Source organism: Microtus oregoni, unplaced genomic scaffold, assembly GCF_018167655.1.
Source record: "Microtus oregoni isolate MIOR12 unplaced genomic scaffold, Mior012 000062F_ref0000492, whole genome shotgun sequence".
NCBI classification, from domain to species: Eukaryota; Metazoa; Chordata; class Mammalia; order Rodentia; family Cricetidae; genus Microtus; species Microtus oregoni.
The window spans coordinates 2,362,229-2,380,790 of record NW_024543872.1 but is presented as its reverse complement, the minus strand read 5'-3'; the positions used below and the strand labels follow the sequence as shown (position 1 = coordinate 2,380,790).

At 43.4% G+C, this 18,562-nt stretch overlaps 1 protein-coding gene across 2 annotated transcripts in view; it reads right to left on the bottom strand.

Moving 5' to 3' along the window:
- Nucleotides 1–16,856, bottom strand: part of Plekha8 (pleckstrin homology domain containing A8) — a 63,008-nt gene extending 46,152 nt beyond the window's left edge. The window contains exon 1 of one of the 2 annotated variants that reach the window (XM_041640263.1): nt 16,536–16,856. In XM_041640263.1, coding sequence (XP_041496197.1) covers nt 16,536–16,842 — 307 coding nt within the window. In that variant the 5' untranslated portion in view covers nt 16,843–16,856. The remainder of the gene's footprint in view (nt 1–16,535) is intronic. The other variant, XM_041640262.1, reaches the window with a different exon arrangement.
- Nucleotides 16,857–18,562: the final 1,706 nt, after the last annotated feature.

Sequence of the window (18,562 nt, the reverse complement as noted above, 5' to 3'; positions counted from 1 at the left end):
AGTGGACATCCTTGTCTTGTTCCTGATTTTAGTGGGATGGCTTTAAGTTTTTCTCCGTTTAATTTAATGCTAGCTGTCGGCTTGCTGTAAATAGCTTTATTTATATTTAGGTAGGACCCTTGTATCCCTATTCTCTCCAAGACCTTTATCATAAAGGGGTGTTGAATTTTGTCGAATGCTTTTTCAGCATCTAATGAAATGACCATATCGTTTTTTTCTTTCAGTTTATTTATATGGTGGATTACATTGATAGATTTGCGTATGTTGAACCAGCCCTGCATCTCTGGGATGAAGCCTACTTGATCATAATGGATAATTTTTCTAATGTGTTCTTGGATTCGGTTTGCCAGTATTTTATTGAGAATTTTTGCGTCAATATTCATGAGTGAGATAGGCCTGTAATTCTCTTTCTTGGTTGGGTCTTTGTGTGGTTGGGTTTTTATTCTTATCACTTTGAGTGGTTCTCTTCCCTGAATGACACCTGCAGAGACCCCTCACTCACTAATGACTGAGGCAACTCCTTCACTACTGTAAGGTGTTTTTACCCGGGGGAATATAATTATTCCGGGGAATTCAATATGGCACCACTTTATTCTTTAATTTGGAACTATAGAAACTGACAAAAGGAGCTTTTTTAGAAGCTCAAGGTTCCTGAAGTCTCAAAAGATACGTTAAGAAACCCCATTCCTGTTAGACGAGATGAAATGCTGGGATGGAAAGTCCCATTAGTGCTGGACACGCTGTTCTTTTTAATGCCCAATGCTGACAACCTGGGCTACAGCCCAGCAAAGGCGAACTGAACGAGAAAAGATGCATGAATGGTGAGGTGGCTATTGATCTACTTCACATTTCAAGATCTTCTGCAGATAGCTGGGAATGGGAGACAATGAAAGACTCAAGTTATCAGAAGAATGGTGGAAACTACAGGTCTGTACCATTCTCGTTATCCTGTCAACTGACTCATCTTCCTGTCTAACCCAAACCCCTTTTTGCTATTTTCTATTGAGAAGGAACATGTTTCCAAACTACACACGTGAGCCAAGAAACTAGAGTTTTAGTTCACACCCTCTGTTATTACCAGAGGTGGCAGTCATCAAGTTCAAGGCCATCCTGGTTTCTGTGGTGAGTTCTAGGACAGCTAAGGCCACATAGATAAGACTCTATCTCAAAGACAAAACAAAACTCTAAACAACAAAGTGTTTAAGTCCTAAACATCACCACTCCCAAACTACAGTCTGCAGGTGTGAATTTCAATGTTAATTGAGTTTTAAAACTTTAGCAGGTATGGTGACATGGTAGTACCAGCTACTCTGGAAGGCAAGGCAGAAGGATCCTTTGAGCTTGGGATTTTGAGGCTGGACCAACACAGCGAATGGTTGTCAGAGGATTAAGTGTCGAAAGCATCTGCTGTGTGAAGGGACAGCAGACTGTAGACAGAAAGAGAGAGGAAACGGGGAGGGAGGGAGGCAGAGGCTGCCTCTTCAGAAGAAAAAGACAGAGAGAGAAAGAGGAGGAGAGAACACAGGCATGCTGGAGATCAGTTTGCCTCATTGGTAAGGGGGAGACTGGGAGTGGGCAGAGCTTGTCTCTTAAAGAGACAGGGTCCTCAGGTGACAGGGCAGGCCATCAGAATTCTAACAGTCCTATCTTTCTCTTATAATAAAAACACAAGGAGTTAGGCATGGCAGGTTAAGGGGATGAGGGCATCAAGTTCTCAAGACTTCTTCCTGCTGATTTGTGGACATCAGAGTCTTGGGGGATCTGAGAAAGCCGGGTGCTGGTCATGGGGTAGCTGGTTGCTTCACTCCTGTACAGGATTTGTGGTGTGGAACTGTCTGGTGTCTCTTGGACCTGGTCATGGGGTAGCTGGTTGCTTCACTCCTGTACAGGATTTGTGGTGTGGAACTGTCTGGTGTCTCTTGGACCTGGTCATGGGGTAGCTGGTTGCTTCACTCCTGTACAGGATGTGTGGTGTGGAACTGTCTGGTGTCTCTTGGACCAGGCAAGATGTTGGCAGAGTAGAGGACAAGGTTAAGTTTAGAAAGAAAAAAAATTTCCTTAAGTTCTGGTAATTGAGGAGGAGGGTGTCAGGACCCGGGAATTGAGAGTATCTGACATGTTTGAGATGAATCCTTCAATTTGGCTCCTTGGAACTCACAAGAATTCTTTGAGTTTGTGAAAACATAAGTTTTAGAAACATACATTGTATAAAGAGCAGCATATTTATGCCATAATGACTGTGACAGATGATTTTGTACAATGAAAAGTATCTTTAGAAAATGACCAAAGAGAATTCAAAATCTTGATCTTGCAGTAGTGGTAGTGGTAGTACTCTGCCACAGTTAGATTAATAGCTTATCAGCATTTTTTGATAATGTTAAGACTATGAACGGCAGTATAATGAGAGAGAGATCCAGTCAATGAATTTTGACTTGGTAGAAGAACAGACTTTTCAGCAGTGTCTAAAATGGCCTTGAAACACTTCTGCCATTTTGTGCTATGTGTTTAGGCAAAGTGGCATTCTCTGCATTGACCATTATACAATCCAAATGAGTTGAGTCTAGTGGGGTATGCCTTTAACCCCAGTACTCAAAAGGCAGAGGTGTGTGTGTGGGGGGTCTCTGTGAATTTTAGGCTGTTCAAATCTACATAGCTAGCTTTAGCCCAGGTAAGACTCTATCTCAAACACTGAAGATGCTCTGTCCTGCAATATCATATATTCAGCCAAGATTTCATTTATATAAAAATAAACCAGCATATATCTATTATTAATATGCAAAGTTACTTCTCACCCTTAATGCTAGAATTATATATATATATATCAAAAGATTTGTCTTATAATAAACTTCTTAATGATTTATTACCACTAAATTCTAAAGTCACACATAAAACGAGATTATAGATGGAAGTGTAAGAAGCCATACTGCAAAATTCTTCACAGACTATCAAAGAACAATACTCAACTTCACATGGAAAAGCAAAAAACTCAGGATAGCCAAAGCAATCCTGCACAATAAAGGAACTTCTGGAGGCATCACAATCCCTGACTTCAAACTACAGAGCTACAATACTGAAAACAGCCTGGTATTGGCATAAAAACAAACAGGAGGACCAATGGAACTGAATAGAAGACCCAGATATCAATCCACATATCTACAAACACCTGATTTTTGAGAAAAAAGCAAAAAAAAATCAAATGAAAAAAAGAAAGCATATTCAACAAATAGTGCTGGAATAACTGGATATCAACATGTAGAAAAATGAAAACCGATCCATATCTATCACCACGCACAAAACTAAAGTCCAAATAAATCAAAGACCTCAACATAAAGCCAACCACACTGAACCTCATAGAAGTGAAAGTGGGAAGTACACCTGAACGCATTGGCACAGGAGACCACTTCCTAAATATAACCCCATAGCACAGACACTGAGAGAAATAATTAATAAATGGGACCTCCTGAAACTGAAAAGCTTCTGTAAAGCAAAGGACATGGTCAATAAGACAAAACAGAAGCCTACAGAATGGGAAAAGATCTTCACCAACCCCACGTCCGACAGAGTTCTGATCTCCAAAATATACAAAGAACTCAAGAAATTGGTCATCAAAAGAACAAATAATCTAATTTAAAAAATGGAGTACAGACCTAAACAGAAAACTCTCAACAGAGGAATCTAAAATGGCCAAAAAACACTTAAGGAAATGTTCAACATCCTTAGTCATCAGAGAAATGCAAATCAAAACAACTCTGAGATTCCATCTTACACCTGTAAGAATGGCCAAGATCAGAAACACTGATGACAACTTATGCTGGAGAGGTTGTGGGGCAAAGGGAACACTCCTGCATTGTTGGTCGGATTGCAAACTGGTACAGTCCCTTTAGATATTAGTGTGGCGATTTCTCAAAAAATTAGGAAACAACCTTCCTCAAGACTCAGCAATACCACTTTTGGGTATATATCCAAAGGATGCTCAACTGTACCACAAGGACATGTGCTCAACTATGTTTAAAGCAGTATTGTTTGTTATAGCCAGAACCTGAAAACAACTTAAATGCCTCTCGACCAAAGAATGGATAAGGAATACATGGTACATTTACACAATGGAGTATTACACAGAAAAAAAAATGATATCTTGAAATTTGCAGGAAAATGGATGTATCTAGAAAACATTATATTGAGTGGGGTAACCCAGACCCAGAAAGATAATTATCATATCTGCTCACTCATAAGCATCTTTTAGACATAAAGCAAAAGAAACCAGCCCACAATTCACAACCCCAGAGAACCTAGACAACAATGAGGGCCCTAAGAGAGACATACATGAATCTAATCTACATGAGAAGTAGAAAAAGATAAGATCTCCTGAGTAAATTGGGAGCATGGGGACCCTGGGACAGGGCAGAAGGGGAGGGCAGAGGAAGGGAGAGGAGCAGAGAAAAATATATAGCTCAATAAAAACAATTTAAAAAAAAAAGGCGTGCACCACAGAAGGAGGAGAAGGAGGAGGAGAAAGAGGAGGAGGAGGAAGAGGAGGAGGAGAGGAAGAAGCAGCAGCAGCAGCAGCAGAAGCAGCCTTGCTGCAGCATAAGGCAGCCATTTCACCTGGGGGGAGCCTCTTTACTTGTTTAAGAGACTCATTATTGGGCCAAGAAAAAAAAAAAAAAACCTTAAACACTCTCAAATAGGAATTCTGAAAATCTGGGGCTAGAGAGATGGCTCGGCAGCTAAGAGCACTGACTGCTCTTCCAAAGGAGTTGGTTTCAATTCTCAGCACCCACATGGAGGCTTACAACCATCTGTAACTCCAGTTCAAGGGGACCCAACACCCTCTTCTGACCTTCCCAGGCACCAGACACTTATGAGGTGTACAGACGTATATGCAAACAAACAACTATAACCACACAATACAATAAAATAAAATATATTCAGATACAATACAATCCAAAGATAATACTAATTTAATATGTACAGGCTGAGAAATGGCAGTAGGAACAGAAGCAAGCCACTATATATTTTTAATATTTTTATTTGTTCTTTGAAAGTCTCATAAATGTATACAGTGTGTTTTGCTCATATCCACCATCTTCTCCCTCCAAGTTCCCTTAGTCACACATTTCTCTCTTAAAGTCCTGTCCCCCATGTTTTGTTGTTATTGATAAGCTCAGAGTCCAAACAGTGCTTCCCCACAGGTGTATGGGTGTGGGCCATGCACCGAGGCCATGTCCCCAAATGAGTGTGATTTTCCATCCCTCAGCAGCCATCCACTATAGTCTTCAAAAGCAGAAAGCTTGATATGCCCAGATAAAAACACCCAGTTCCTGGCACACACTAGTTTTAAATCTAGGCTGAGATGTTTCAGGCAGCATTTGTAAACAGTATGTGCCATGAAAATACGGACAGTGAAACTGCACACCATGCATGTTCAGACCAAAGATGGAATGAAGGTCTGCCATGGAGCACAGGTGAGTTCATTTGATTCTGAACTGATTCTTGATTCTTGGGTAAAAATCCTTTAACTTTGGTGCAACTCCCTCAAATTCAATTATATGACTCTCTACAAAATTGGGACCCACAGTTTTAGAATTTGGGTGCTTGAAACCATCATTCTGCCCATCAACTCACCAGAGTGCCTTAAAGATATGTTAATTAAGGTATTAATAGGCACCAAGGATTTACAATCTCATCATTAAGCAGGAAGAACTGTAAAAAAAAAAAAACAAAAAACATTGGATTTATTGAGTTTTTAAATTCACAAGAAATATTGCTGTATAGAAATTCAGGGGGGAAAAGAGAAGAGCATTACTTAAATCCTTTACTGAAAATAAAGTTAAAAGTAGAAAAAAATGCACTTCTTGATCAATAAAAGGAAAATTCAGTGACTTCAATAAATGGGCCAGATTGCTGTAGTGAAAGGCAGCAAAGCCCCTTAATTCACCTCCTGAGCTCCTGAGTTAACCTCCTGAGTCCCTGAACTAACCTCCTGAACCCCTGAGCCAATCTCCTGAGTGCCTGAACTAACCTCCGGAACCCCTGAGCCAATCTCCTGAGTCCCTGAACTAACCTCCTGAACTCTTTAATTAATCTCCTGAGCCCCTTAACTAACCTCCTGAACTTCTGAACTAACCTCCTGAGCCTCTTAACTAATCTCCTGAGCCCTTTAACTAACCTGAGCCCCTTAACTAACCTCCTAAGCCCTTTTACTAACCTCCTTAGCCATTTTACTAACCTCCTGAGCCCTTTACTAACTGCAGCTTTAGCTTTTCCCATAAAACTTCTGTGAAGTCTGAATGTTCCCTAAGTTGCTGCAAGGTTTTTTGTTTGGTTTTGTTTTGTTTTTCAAGACAGGGTTTCTCTGTAGGTTTGGAGCCTGTCCTGGAACTAGCTCTTCTAGACCAGGCTGGCCTCGAACTCATAGAGATCCGCTTGTCTCTGCCTCCTGAGTGCTACGATTAAAGGCATGTGCCACCACCGCCCAGCTTTGCTGCAAGTTTTAAAATGTGTAAATCTCGCCCTCATAGAGTGCAACAGAAATTTCAACTTTTCCCCAGATCATGTAAGGCTAAATGACTAATGTTAAGAAAAGAAATTGAAATTAAAATTTTTGAAGAATTGACAAATTTTCTGTAGTAAGCCAAAATTTAACTTTTATCATAAAACTATAATTTTTATGTTTTTAACCCATGTTATATATAATACAGTGTTAGAATGATCTGAATAAGAATGGCCCCTACAGACTGATATATTTGAATGCTTAGCTATGGGTGAGTGGAACTATTTGAGAAGGATTAAGAGGTGTGGCCTTGTTAGAGGCAGTGTGTTGGAGGGCTGGGATCAGAGGTTTTAAATAGCTCACACCAAGTCCAGTGTTTCTCTCTGTCTGCCGCCTACCAATTAGAACGTATTCTTGGTCTTGCTTTGTCCTTGGTAAGCAAATTTTGCTCCTTACCTTTCCATGTATCCACACCAATTCTACCACCCCCTTCCATCTTACCTCTTACAAGAAGTTTTTCCTTCATCACTGCTAAAAGGGGGTTCTTAACATTTCTTTGACAAAAATATGCCTTTCTTTTAGTTAATTTTATACTTTCCTCTTTGTTTTTTTTTCTTCCTATTTTCTGGCCTGCAATGCCAAGCCAGAAGGCCCAAAACTCTAACAGTTCAGCAGGTTAGAGGTAATCCAACATTGCTGTCAAAATCTCAGTAAAGACACTAGAGTGAAAGGTGACACCTAAACTCCGCTAGAGACAGTCATGTACAGTGTGATCCTCCGCTAGAGACAGCCATGTACAGTGTGATCCTCCTCTAGAACAGCCATGTACAATGTGATCCTCCGCTAGAGACAGCCATGTACAGTGTGTTCCTCCTCTAGAGACAACCATGTACAGTGTGATCCTCCGCTAGAGACAGCCATGTACAGTGTGATCCTCCTCTAGAGACAGTCATGTACAGTGTGATCCTCCTCTAGAGACAGCCATGTACAGTGTGTTCCTCCACTAGAGACAGCCATGTACAGTGTGATCCTCCTCTAGAGACAGCCATGTACAGTGTGATCCTCCTCTAGAGACAGCCATGTACAGTGTGTTCCTCCGCTAGAGACAGTCATGTACAGTGTGATCCTCCTCTAGAACAGCCATGTACAGTGTGTTCCTCCGCTAGAGACAGCCATGTACAGTGTGTTTCTCTGCTAGAGACAGCCATGTACAGTGTGATCCTCCTCTAGAGACAGTCATGTACAGTGTGTTCCTCCTCTAGAGACAGCCATGTACAGTGTGATCCTCCGCTAGAGACAGTCATGTACAGTGTGTTCCTCCACTAGAGACAGCCATGTACAGTGTGATCCTCCGCTAGAGACAGCCATGTACAGTGTGATCCTCCGCTAGAGACAGCCATGTACAGTGTGATCCTCCTCTAGAGACAGCCATGTACAGTGTGATCCTCCTCTAGAGACAGCCATGTACAGTGTGATCCTCCGCTAGAGACAGCCATGTACAGTGTGATCCTCCTCTAGAGACAGCCATGTACAGTGTGATCCTCCGCTAGAGACAGCCATGTACAGTGTGATCCTCCGCTAGAGACAGCCATGTACAGTGTGATCCTCCTCTAGAGACAGCCATGTACAGTGTGTTCCTCCGCTAGAGACAGTCATGTACAGTGTGATCCTCCTCTAGAACAGCCATGTACAGTGTGTTCCTCCGCTAGAGACAGCCATGTACAGTGTGTTTCTATGCTAGAGACAGCCATGTACAGTGTGTTCCTCTGCTAGAGACAGCCATGAACAGTGTGATCCTCCGCTAGAGACAGTCATGTACAGTGTGATCCTCCGCTAGAGACAGCCATGTACAGTGTGATCCTCCGCTAGAGACAGCCATGTACAGTGTGATCTTTGCTAGAGACAGCTATGTACAGTGTGATCTTCCGCTAGAGACAGCCATGTACAGTGTGTTCCTGCTCTAGAGACAGCTATATACAGTGTGGTCCTCCAAGACTCATGAAGTCACAGCCCTGGGACAGCCACATAAAAACTTGTATGTCCAAACCCACACTGAAGTGGAAGTGAATCTCCATGATTGAGAAGGTCCCCTGTCAGACTACACTTTCTTAAGAACAAAGACTCCGTCCTGCTCCAGACACGGGTCCTAGCACTCAAAGGGTCTGATGGATGAGAAACTCTAGCTCAATAAGGGTTTCTCAGATGAATAAATGAAAAGCAGGTACTAGTGTTGAAAGAAAATTTGCGAAATCATTTCTCTGATTTTTAAAAATAAGGACAGCTTCTTGTCTTAGAACATTTCTAGCTGAAGGAAATGGAGTGTATTTCAAGCAAATACCCAGTTTCCTGTTAGAACACTGAGAACAGTTAACTCTCTGAAGCAGTATTCTCTCTATATTTGCATTTCTTGATCTTATCAGGTGCTGCCACACACTCCACAAGCCTGACACAGGATCCAGAAAACATCCCAGCATTGCGGTATTTAGATGCACCTGCCTTATCTGATACATCTGTCTTGTGCATGATGTAACACCACAGCTGGCTTTGTCATCTGTCTTAAATCTGGTTTTAATGGGACTTGGCTGACTTTTGCTCAATCTAAGCAAAACCAAAGTGATGGTAACAGGAAGTGGTAAGGATTAAACACCAAGAATACTATCTGAAAAACAATCCCCACTCTTCTTCAGTTCACAGACCTAAGACTCTAGATCACTCCTAATATACCCAACCACAGGGCACAGCAAACAAGAGTGTGGCACTTCTGACTGGGTGGTCACCACCATAATCCACCAGCTATCCCGCTATGCTTGTTTTGTTGTCTGGAGGGAAGAGCCGGACTACAGAGGTCTGGTCTGGTAGACATCTCTAGGACACAGGAATGTTCTTTAGGGAATCAGAACCTTAGCAACTTCCTTGCTCTGTTTCCTGGCCGTGAAGTAAGTGGTCTGCTCTTCCGCCACCTCACCACAGGCCCAATAGAACCTCCAACATTACAAGTCATTCTCTTTATGGAGTTAATAACCACATGGATTTCACCACTGTAGCAAGAACTGAACAACACACTCAGACACTGAATCTAAAATTTTGTGTAAATGTTAATCATTAGGTATCTACGTGTGAAAGAATGAAGTTGCACTGCACCTCACATCAGATTTGAAAGTGAATTCAAAATAAACCAGAGATCTAAATGAAGAACAAAAACTATAAAAAAAATACTTTTATCTTCATGGCCTGGAGTTAGGCAACAGTTTGGTGTCAATGGTTATGCTATTAGAAGTATACAAATGAAAATACCTGATAAATTAGACTATATGAAAATTTAAAACTTTTGTGCTATCAATAACACCCTTGAGAAAATGAAAAAGCCAATCCACAGAATAAATATTTAAATCCATATATCTGATAAGAAATTGACATCCAGGCTGGAGAGATGGCTTAGAGGTTAAGAGCACTAGCTATTCTTCCAGAGGACCTGAGTTCAATTCTCAGCAACCACATGGTGGCTCACAACCATCTGTAATAAGATCTGGTGACCTCTTCTGACCTGCAGGGATACATGCATGAAGAACACTGTATACATAATTAAATAAATCTTTTATTAAAAAAAAGAATTTGACATCCACTCTAAAGAACTATTACAACTCCATAAGGAGAAAGAAACCCAATTAGCAAGTGAACAAAATGTAAACGAACATTTCTAAATGGCTTATAAGCAACTAAAAAGATGCTCAAGAGCTATAGTTAGGGAAGCATAAATCCATTCGTGTCAGTAGGGTTAGCTATAACATGAAATCAAGTAACAAGTATCAGCTAGGATGTAAAGAAACTGAACCCTGATTGCTAGTGAGAATGTAATGTGGTGTGGAGACTGGAAAACAATCAGGTACTTTCAAAATTGTTAAAAAGAATTATTGTACAAAATAACAAATCTACTTCTAGAGATATGTATGCAAAAAACTGGCCCACAAGTATTCATTATATTATTCATAATAGCCCCTATATCTAGAAATTCCACTGTCCACCTATTGAAGAACAGATATGCAAAACACAGAGAAGTATTGTTTAGTGGTAAGAAATTAATTAAAATATGCCATGACATGGATAAACAAAAAAAGCTAAAATCATGTGATTTGTTTAAACAGTGAGAATCCAGCTGTTCAAACTGTTCTGGGAAATTGTGGAACCTTCTGGATGGGACCCAGCTGGCAGAGGTGAGACTTGAGGATTATGGGCCAGCTCCACTTTTGATCCAAGCTTCTGTTTCCAGACTGCCTAGCAACGTGACCAGCTGCTGCATGCTCTTGATGCCACAGCCAGGGCAAGCTCACACTGCCATGCTTTTCCATGCATGGTGGACTGTGTTCCTTAAGCTGTTAGCCAGAATAAGTCCTTCTTTCTTTAAGTAGTTTCTGTTAGGTATTCTGTCAACGATAAGGAAAGTAAATGACACAGAAAATAGCTAGACTAGGCAAACCTATACAAATGCAATGGAGGTTGCTAAGGCAAGAGGAGGTAGGCCGTGAAATGCTTTAAAACTGAGGGTAGTAATGGCTGCACCGTATGTGTGTACACACAAGCTGCTGACTTTTATGCTGTAAAAGGGTGGATTTTATTGTATCTGAATTATTATTTCAATAAGAACGTTACAATTACAACAACAGAGAACGTGAATAAGTAGCTATGAGACCATAACTCCTACTCTGGGTCACCATGTTCTAGATGTCCTCCTGGCAATTGTACAACATAAAGGTACAGGGCAAGAGTCACTTCTACCACCTGCGGGAAGCATCACAGTGTCTCCTCACTGGCAGCCACCTGACAGCATAATGCAAGCTTTTGTTATTTCTGGAGAGCAGTGCCACAATGTTTGTGCCTAACCTGCTTGCAGCTGGTTATAGTTTGAGGTGACAGCCCTCCTGTCTGCTAAGTGGGCAGGAGAATCGGCAAAGCAGAAAGCAGAGCTTCAACCTTTCTGTGATTAAACAAACTCCGAGGATTCCAAGTATCCATACTCAAACCTTCCCTCACTCCTCGACTCCTCCCCAGCTCCTCCCCTCCATTGTCCTGCATTCTAGGTCAAACATGCTTCAAATTTAGGTACATTATGAATCAGCTAGCATTATATAATGATCAAGCAGGAGGGACCTTTGACAGTGTTATGTAATAGAGCGATGACTCTGGAGCCATTTATTAACTGCGTGACCTTAAGCCCAATCTATTGCTGTGATTCAATGTCTTCATCTCAAAAGTGGAAATGATAAAGGCTTCTCAAAGTTAGTGTTAGGTTCAAATGCAAACTGTTCAGAACAGCAGGTAACACATTGTAAGTGACGTGCTTTTATACAGTCTTACAATTTAACTAGTAAATCACACTCTTTTTATGAGGGAGGAAGAGATTAAAGTTCAAAATGGGCCAAGTGACTGGCACTGGCAGTGATAGAGATGCTGTCCAAGTCCAGCTCTCATTGACCCTAGCCAATAGCCCTGCATGGAAGACACTGACTACATTTTAGGTTTTAAAAGATATGAATCGTGAGAAAACAGTGCCTAGCAGTCATATACCATGCATATCACAACACATATTATTGATTCATTTAAAATATTCCAAATTAGCTGGGCAGTGGTGGAATGCGCCTTTAATCCCAACACTCAAAAGGCAGAGGCAGGAGGATCTCTGATGAGTTCGAGGCCAACTTGGCCTACAGAGTAAGTTCCAGGACAGCCAGGGCTATATAGAAAAACCCTGTTTGAAAAGAAATCAATCAATCAATCAATCAATCAATCTCCCAAATTTAATTTTCTGAGATCTGAAAATAAATATAAACAAGTCCCTTAGCATCTAATATTCTGTACTTTAAAGAGCATTGACTAAGTAATACTGGTCACTGAGTGAAAGAGGCCTTCTCTTCTGTTCCTGCCTCCTTGAGTCAGATTCATGCTAGAAATTTAAATGTTTTTCTCAGGATCTGATTCTTCTAACTTTCAGTAAAAGATGCCTATAAAATAACCTCACTGTGCTGGACAGTGGAGGCGCATGCCTTTAATCTCAGCACTTGGGAGGCAGAGGCAGATGGATCTCTGTGAGTTCGAGACCAGCCTGGTCTATAAGAGCTAGTTCCAGGACAGGCTCTAAAGCTACAGAGAAATCCTGTCTCAAAAAACCAAAACCAAAAGAAAAAAAAAACCAAAAAACTCCTCAGGGCTTGTCAAAACACAGTAAGTGCAGGAGATACAGTAGTGAGAGAAGGTCTTACTATGCAGCCTAGGCTGGTGCCGCGTCTCAGGATCCTGAGTGCTAGGATTACAGGCATGTGTCTACCTGGCAAAAACAAAATACTTGGCTCTTTTACGCATGGTAGGTAAGCTTTTCCAGTGAGCTGTGACCCCAGACTTGTAGCTGGAAAACATAGTATGATGCAAGTAGAGCAACTCATTTAAATTTCACACACATGCATACGTGTGCGTGCACATAAACACTCACACCACACCACACCAGACCACGCGGCTTGCATGGGCCATGGTAAGGCTTTCCAATACCCTAGCACATCTGTTGTCCCAGTCAGACGGATTCTCTTCTCTCCACAGACTCCCGGTCCCTATCTTGTCTGAAGCCCCCATGCATCTCCTGTGTCACAAGTTCTTCCACGCTGTCTTCCACGCACAGCTGTCTCGGCCCACGTGCCTAGTTAGGTTGACTTACCTTCTGGCTCAACTTACTAAAGCAGTTTTCCCCAACCACCAGACCACTTCCTAGGTGTCCCAAGCCCACCACACACACTTGGAGCCTGCTTCTAACTAACCCAATCTTTCTTACTGGCCAGACCCACAGGCACAGCAGGGCAGGAGAGCTGTCTGCCTGTTGAACATTACTTCTCCTGTTCTAGCATAGCGCCTATGAACAAGCAGTTGGCAAATGAAGTCATCATCAGGGGGTCGCAGAGGGTAAGAACATGTACCCAGCAACATGAGACCTGGATTGATCCCTGGTGTCACAAAAGAGAAATTAATACATTCATTCAATGGGTGAATGGATATTCTAAAGTTTCTCCACTCAAATTCGACACCTCCTTTCTGTTTGCTTGTTTAAGACAGGGTTTCACTATGTAGCTCTGGCTGTCCTGGAACACACTATGCAGACCAGGCTGGCCTTGGAATTCACAAAGATTCAGCTGTCTGCCTCCTGGGTGCTGGAATTAAAGGTGTGCATTACCAGACACCCAGTATCTCTTAATCTTTTCACAAGCAGAAATACCCAAGCTACATAAAACGGATAAGTTATGAGCTTGTCTTGGAGAAAATGTCACAAGAAACCTCAGGTTATATATTTTTTAAATAACTATATGTAAACTATAAGCAAAAAAGTTTTTAAAATAAGCTTCATACACCACATAATTGAGTCACAGAACACCGTGGTCAAACTGGTCCTCAACCTACTGGCTAGCTTTCCTAGTGCTGGAAGGTGCTGTGCACTCTAGTAGGGGAAAAATGCAATCTTCAGTCTCACTCAGCTGTCATCTCTTGGATCTACAGTAGTGATGGGCTTGACAAGGACAAGCTAAGCCCACGTGCAACAGTGGCATGAACATTAGGGACATAACTAAATGTCTTCTGATTGATTCTAAAGCCTGCTCTGTGAAATGGAACTCATTTGTGGTTGGATAGGTGACAGGCCCAAGAGGACAATCTAGTATTGTTATTCTGATAAATGGACACAGCATTAAACCAACTTTTAGTGGCTTATTTCTGCGTCCATAGATCAGTACATTGCTTAATACTAACCAGAGAAGTTTCTCATCATCGTGGATAGCAATTAACACAGAGACCCTCAAATGGTCAATGGATAGAGAATTAAGAGCCTGGAGTGCTCAATCCTAAATGGCACAAAGCATATCACACCCTACTCCTAAGGCTCAGGGAACTTAGTGGAAGAGTAGGTGAAAAGATTATAAAATCCAAGGATGTAGATAACAACAAGGAAACAAATGTTTTCCGGGCACAACATGACAGTTGCTCATAAGCACTCAGTGATTGTGACAACACCCACAAGACTTGCGCAAGCTCAAGCTAGACAAAATCCCAGCAACAACTGAGGAACTAGTGGCATTTCATAGACACTAGGAGAGGGAGAGTTAGCTTTCCTTAACGGTATGGTCCCTGGCAGGCCCCCTCTGGAGAGTATTTGGGCAACACTAGCTGGAGGAGAAGGGAGAGGAGAACCTCACTTTGTGTGCGGAGTGAGGGTAGAAAGGGAGGATATGGCAGGAATTAAGAGAAGGGGAAGCAGGGTGAACATCAACAAAATAAATTGTGTGACATTTTCAAAGAACTAATAAAATATTTTAAAAACAAAAGCTTCAGAAGAAAGAAGGTAGTAATGCCTCCAGCAAAGCTCGTCATGCACACACAATCTGGCAACTGTGGGAGACCAACAGCAAAGGAGACCAGAGGAAACAGGGACCCTTAGGACCTTAGGACCTGCCTAAGCCAGTGCCATTCACTTCCAAAGTAAGCTCATCCTCTAATGGAAGACATTGTGCTGAGCCGCAGTTCTCAGCATATCCAGAAGAGAAGCCAGTGGAGTGAGGACCTTTAACGAAGGGCAAGGGGCACGCAAGCCAAAAGAACAAGTAGCAATGACTCCTCAGGCTTCATCCAGGAACCACTCAACAGTTCTAAGAGCTCTTACTCAGGGAAGAAAAGAGTAGACTCAACATCAAAACGGATGACATGGGCAGCCCAGAACCAAGATTCCCAAAGACTCTTCTAGAAAAATGTTGGCACAAAGGATACAGAAGAGGGGAGAGTTACTATCAAAACTTCCCACACTGAAAGGGGAGGGAAAGGAAGAAGGGGATTAAGTTGGGGCTGGAGAAGAAAGTGGGGTGTGAGTTTGTTGATTGGGAGTGTAGTTGACTCAAGGATTGATGATTAAAATGCATACCTACCTCTCAGAGTTTAGGACAACCTCAAAAGGTGAATGAATGGCCTGGCCTCCTCTCTGCAGATAAACAGCATGCTAATAGGCTCTCAGAATTCAACAAACTGAAGCTCAGCTTTGAGTAATCCACACCTAACCTAATCTCTCTGCAGAGGGCTCCGAAGATCTGTGAAGTAAAAGCCAGGTCTTTTTAAGGGCAACACCTCCCATCACTCCCTCCGACAGTGATTAAAGGGCAAATAAATAACTCAGTGCTAATTACTGCACTAGCGAGAGAGAGAGAGAGAGAGAGAGAGAGAGAGAGATTTCTACACGCCAACAGGTGTACTTCCGCCCGTGCAGTGCTGTGACCTCCTCAAAGGTACTGGGCCAACTCCTCGTAGCCACGTCCGTCCTTACAACAGAACTGTCCCATCAAAAGCGTGGGGAAATTCCAACTCTAGCTGGGCAGATTTCTGGTTTCTGCATTCTCACTGACACGTTCAATGTTACCCATTTTTTTTCATAATAAAAACTTTAACTTTAAAAACGTACCCAGTACAGTTCATAGAGCAAACAATTTATTAAATAGTGCCTGCTCGGATGAAAACAATGCTCCCTGAGAACCATCTTCACGGCTGAGGAACAGTTCTAACTTCTAGATAGTTGAGGAAGGTGCTTCCAACAGCTAGAAGGGGGCAGGGTGCTATTTTAAGCCATAGTGCTGGGCAAGGCAAGGACACGGTTGCTAATATCTGCATTCATTTTATGACAGAGTCTGAAACAAAAGAAATACTCGGAGAGAAAAGCCGAACGCCAGCTCACACTTCGTGGTTTCGGACTGCGGAGCTGGAGTTCCGCTACCTCGGTAAGCAGGGGGATGACCCTGAAGGTGCATAGGGAGAGTGTCTGCGTGGAGACTCTAGAATACCGGCGGCTGCTGGCACTCGCTCGGCACCCTGCAACTGGCCTAGGGCCCAGGCGAGGCCGCCCCCCGCCCCATTTGCGAGATTGGGGTGTCCCCGCGGCGGGCCCGGGTTGCCGTGGCACCCCAATCCCGGTCCCAGCCGCGAGCCGGCGGAGGGCGCCGCCTGGCGCAGCGCGCACAAGGAGGCCGGCACTCACCGCTCAGGTAGTTGGTCCACTTGTACAGCACGCCCTCCATGGCGCCCGCCGGCCCCTCGCCGCCCCGGCCCGCCGCGGGGGACACCGGACCGGCCTCACATCCCGGGCCCGGGGGAGGGGTCACCGCGACAGCCGAGGGTACCCGCTTCTGGTCGGGGGTCTGCGCCTGCGCCAGGCGCGGTCGGCGTGGACTAGGCGGAGCGGCCGGCGGAGCGAGGCGAGGGAGGCGCGGCCCCTGGAGCGACGGTCGCGGGCGCCTTACCGCGGCCACCGAGCCCACAGCGCCCGCCCCGACGCGCTCGCGCATGCTCACTGCGCCGCGCGCACGCTCCCAATTCCACGCTGGGGTTTTGGCCGTGGCGCCGTGGGGCTCTCGGGAGGGCGAGGCGCGGTTGCGGACGTGGGTAGTAGCGGTTCATTCCTGGGCTCTAGTCTCCAGGGGTCCAGCTTTTAATATCAAGATGATCAGTGTAGAATGATTCGGACTGAGACCCGGATGAGGCGAGTCTGTAGTGCGTTTCCGGATGCACTCCAGTGCGAGATGCTATTCAAAGCGCAGGGCCTCTTTGGTCCGCTGGCATTGACTTCATCTTGGGTTCTCTTAAAAATTCAATCTCGCTCGGGTTCCAGACTTTTGGATCAAAAAAAGTCTGCATTTTCACAAGCTCCCTAAGGGAAATGCCTATGCACAAGAAAGTGTGTAATTGCACTGTTGTCAGGATTTTTAGCCAAGAAAAGTGTTAATCACAGGTTAAGTGAAAAGAAAATGTTGACAAAGATACAACCCAAATGTCACAGAAACGTGCTCTGAAGTGCTAAAGTTTGGGCATTTTCCTTTAATGTAAGGTTGACAGGCCCAGTAAATAATAGATAACTTAATTGGTTATTTACCAGAACTGCACACCTTACTTAATGCCCTGTTTACTTTTGGTTTAATCTAGGGATCTTCTTTTGGAGATTCCCAGTTTCTTCTCAGTCCTCTACAATGGGCTACGTCTGAAATCAGGGCAACCGTGTAGAACTAGGAACTTTAAGCTGTATAATTCTTAAACACTAATGCCATTTCTTCTTTAAAGAGAGACGTCCTTAGCTATTATTTACTCTATCCTAAGGCCACTCAAGTGATGAATCGCTAACAGTCATTAACAGTGGTGTTTGTAGAATGAATCAGGTCTAGCCTGAAGGCAGAGCGCAAATTCTTCATGGTCTAGTGACCTTAAACAGGACACTAACACCTAGCTTCAATTTGTCTATCCTCTGTCCTGGCTAGTTGAATGTCAACTTGACACAGACACGAGTAATTTGAAAAGATGATCTCTGAACCATCAGAGGATTTGTCTGTAGGTAAGTCTGTAGTGTATTTTCTTAATTACTGATGGAGGATCCAGCCCACGGCCTGTGGTGACATCTCTGGGCTGGTGGTCCTGGGTGCCAAAAGAAAGCAGGCTGATGGGCAGATCTCTGTGAGTTTGAGGCCAGCTTGGTCTACAGAGTGAGTTCCAGGACAGCCAGGAGAGTTTCACAGAGAAACTCTGTCTCAGAAAACAAACAAACAAACAATAGGAAAAGAAAAAAGAAAAAAAAGAAAAGAGAAGCAAAGAAAGGAAGGAAGGAAGAAAGAAAGAAAGAAAAAGAAAAAAAGAAAGAAAGAAAGAAAGAAAGACCGAGCAAGCCAGTAAGCAGCATTCCTCCATGGGCTGCTTCCAGTTCCTGCTTCCAGACTTCTGTTTTGAATTCCTGCCCTGACTTGACTGGATGACGGACTGTGATATAAAGTGTAATCGATAAAAATTCTTTCCTCCCCAAATTGCTACTGGTCATGATGTTTTAATCCAGGAACTAAGACACTGTCTAAATGGGAGAAGTAACTATGTTAAGTTAGTGAGACTCTTGCCCCAGAATGTGCTTTGGGAACCTTAAAGCATTCTTCTAATTCTGAGCCATCGTTTATGGTATCCTGGAGTGTGTGTACGTGGTGCGGGGGGGGGGGGGGGGGGGGGGGGGGGGGTCCTCTCTAGTATCCGGTC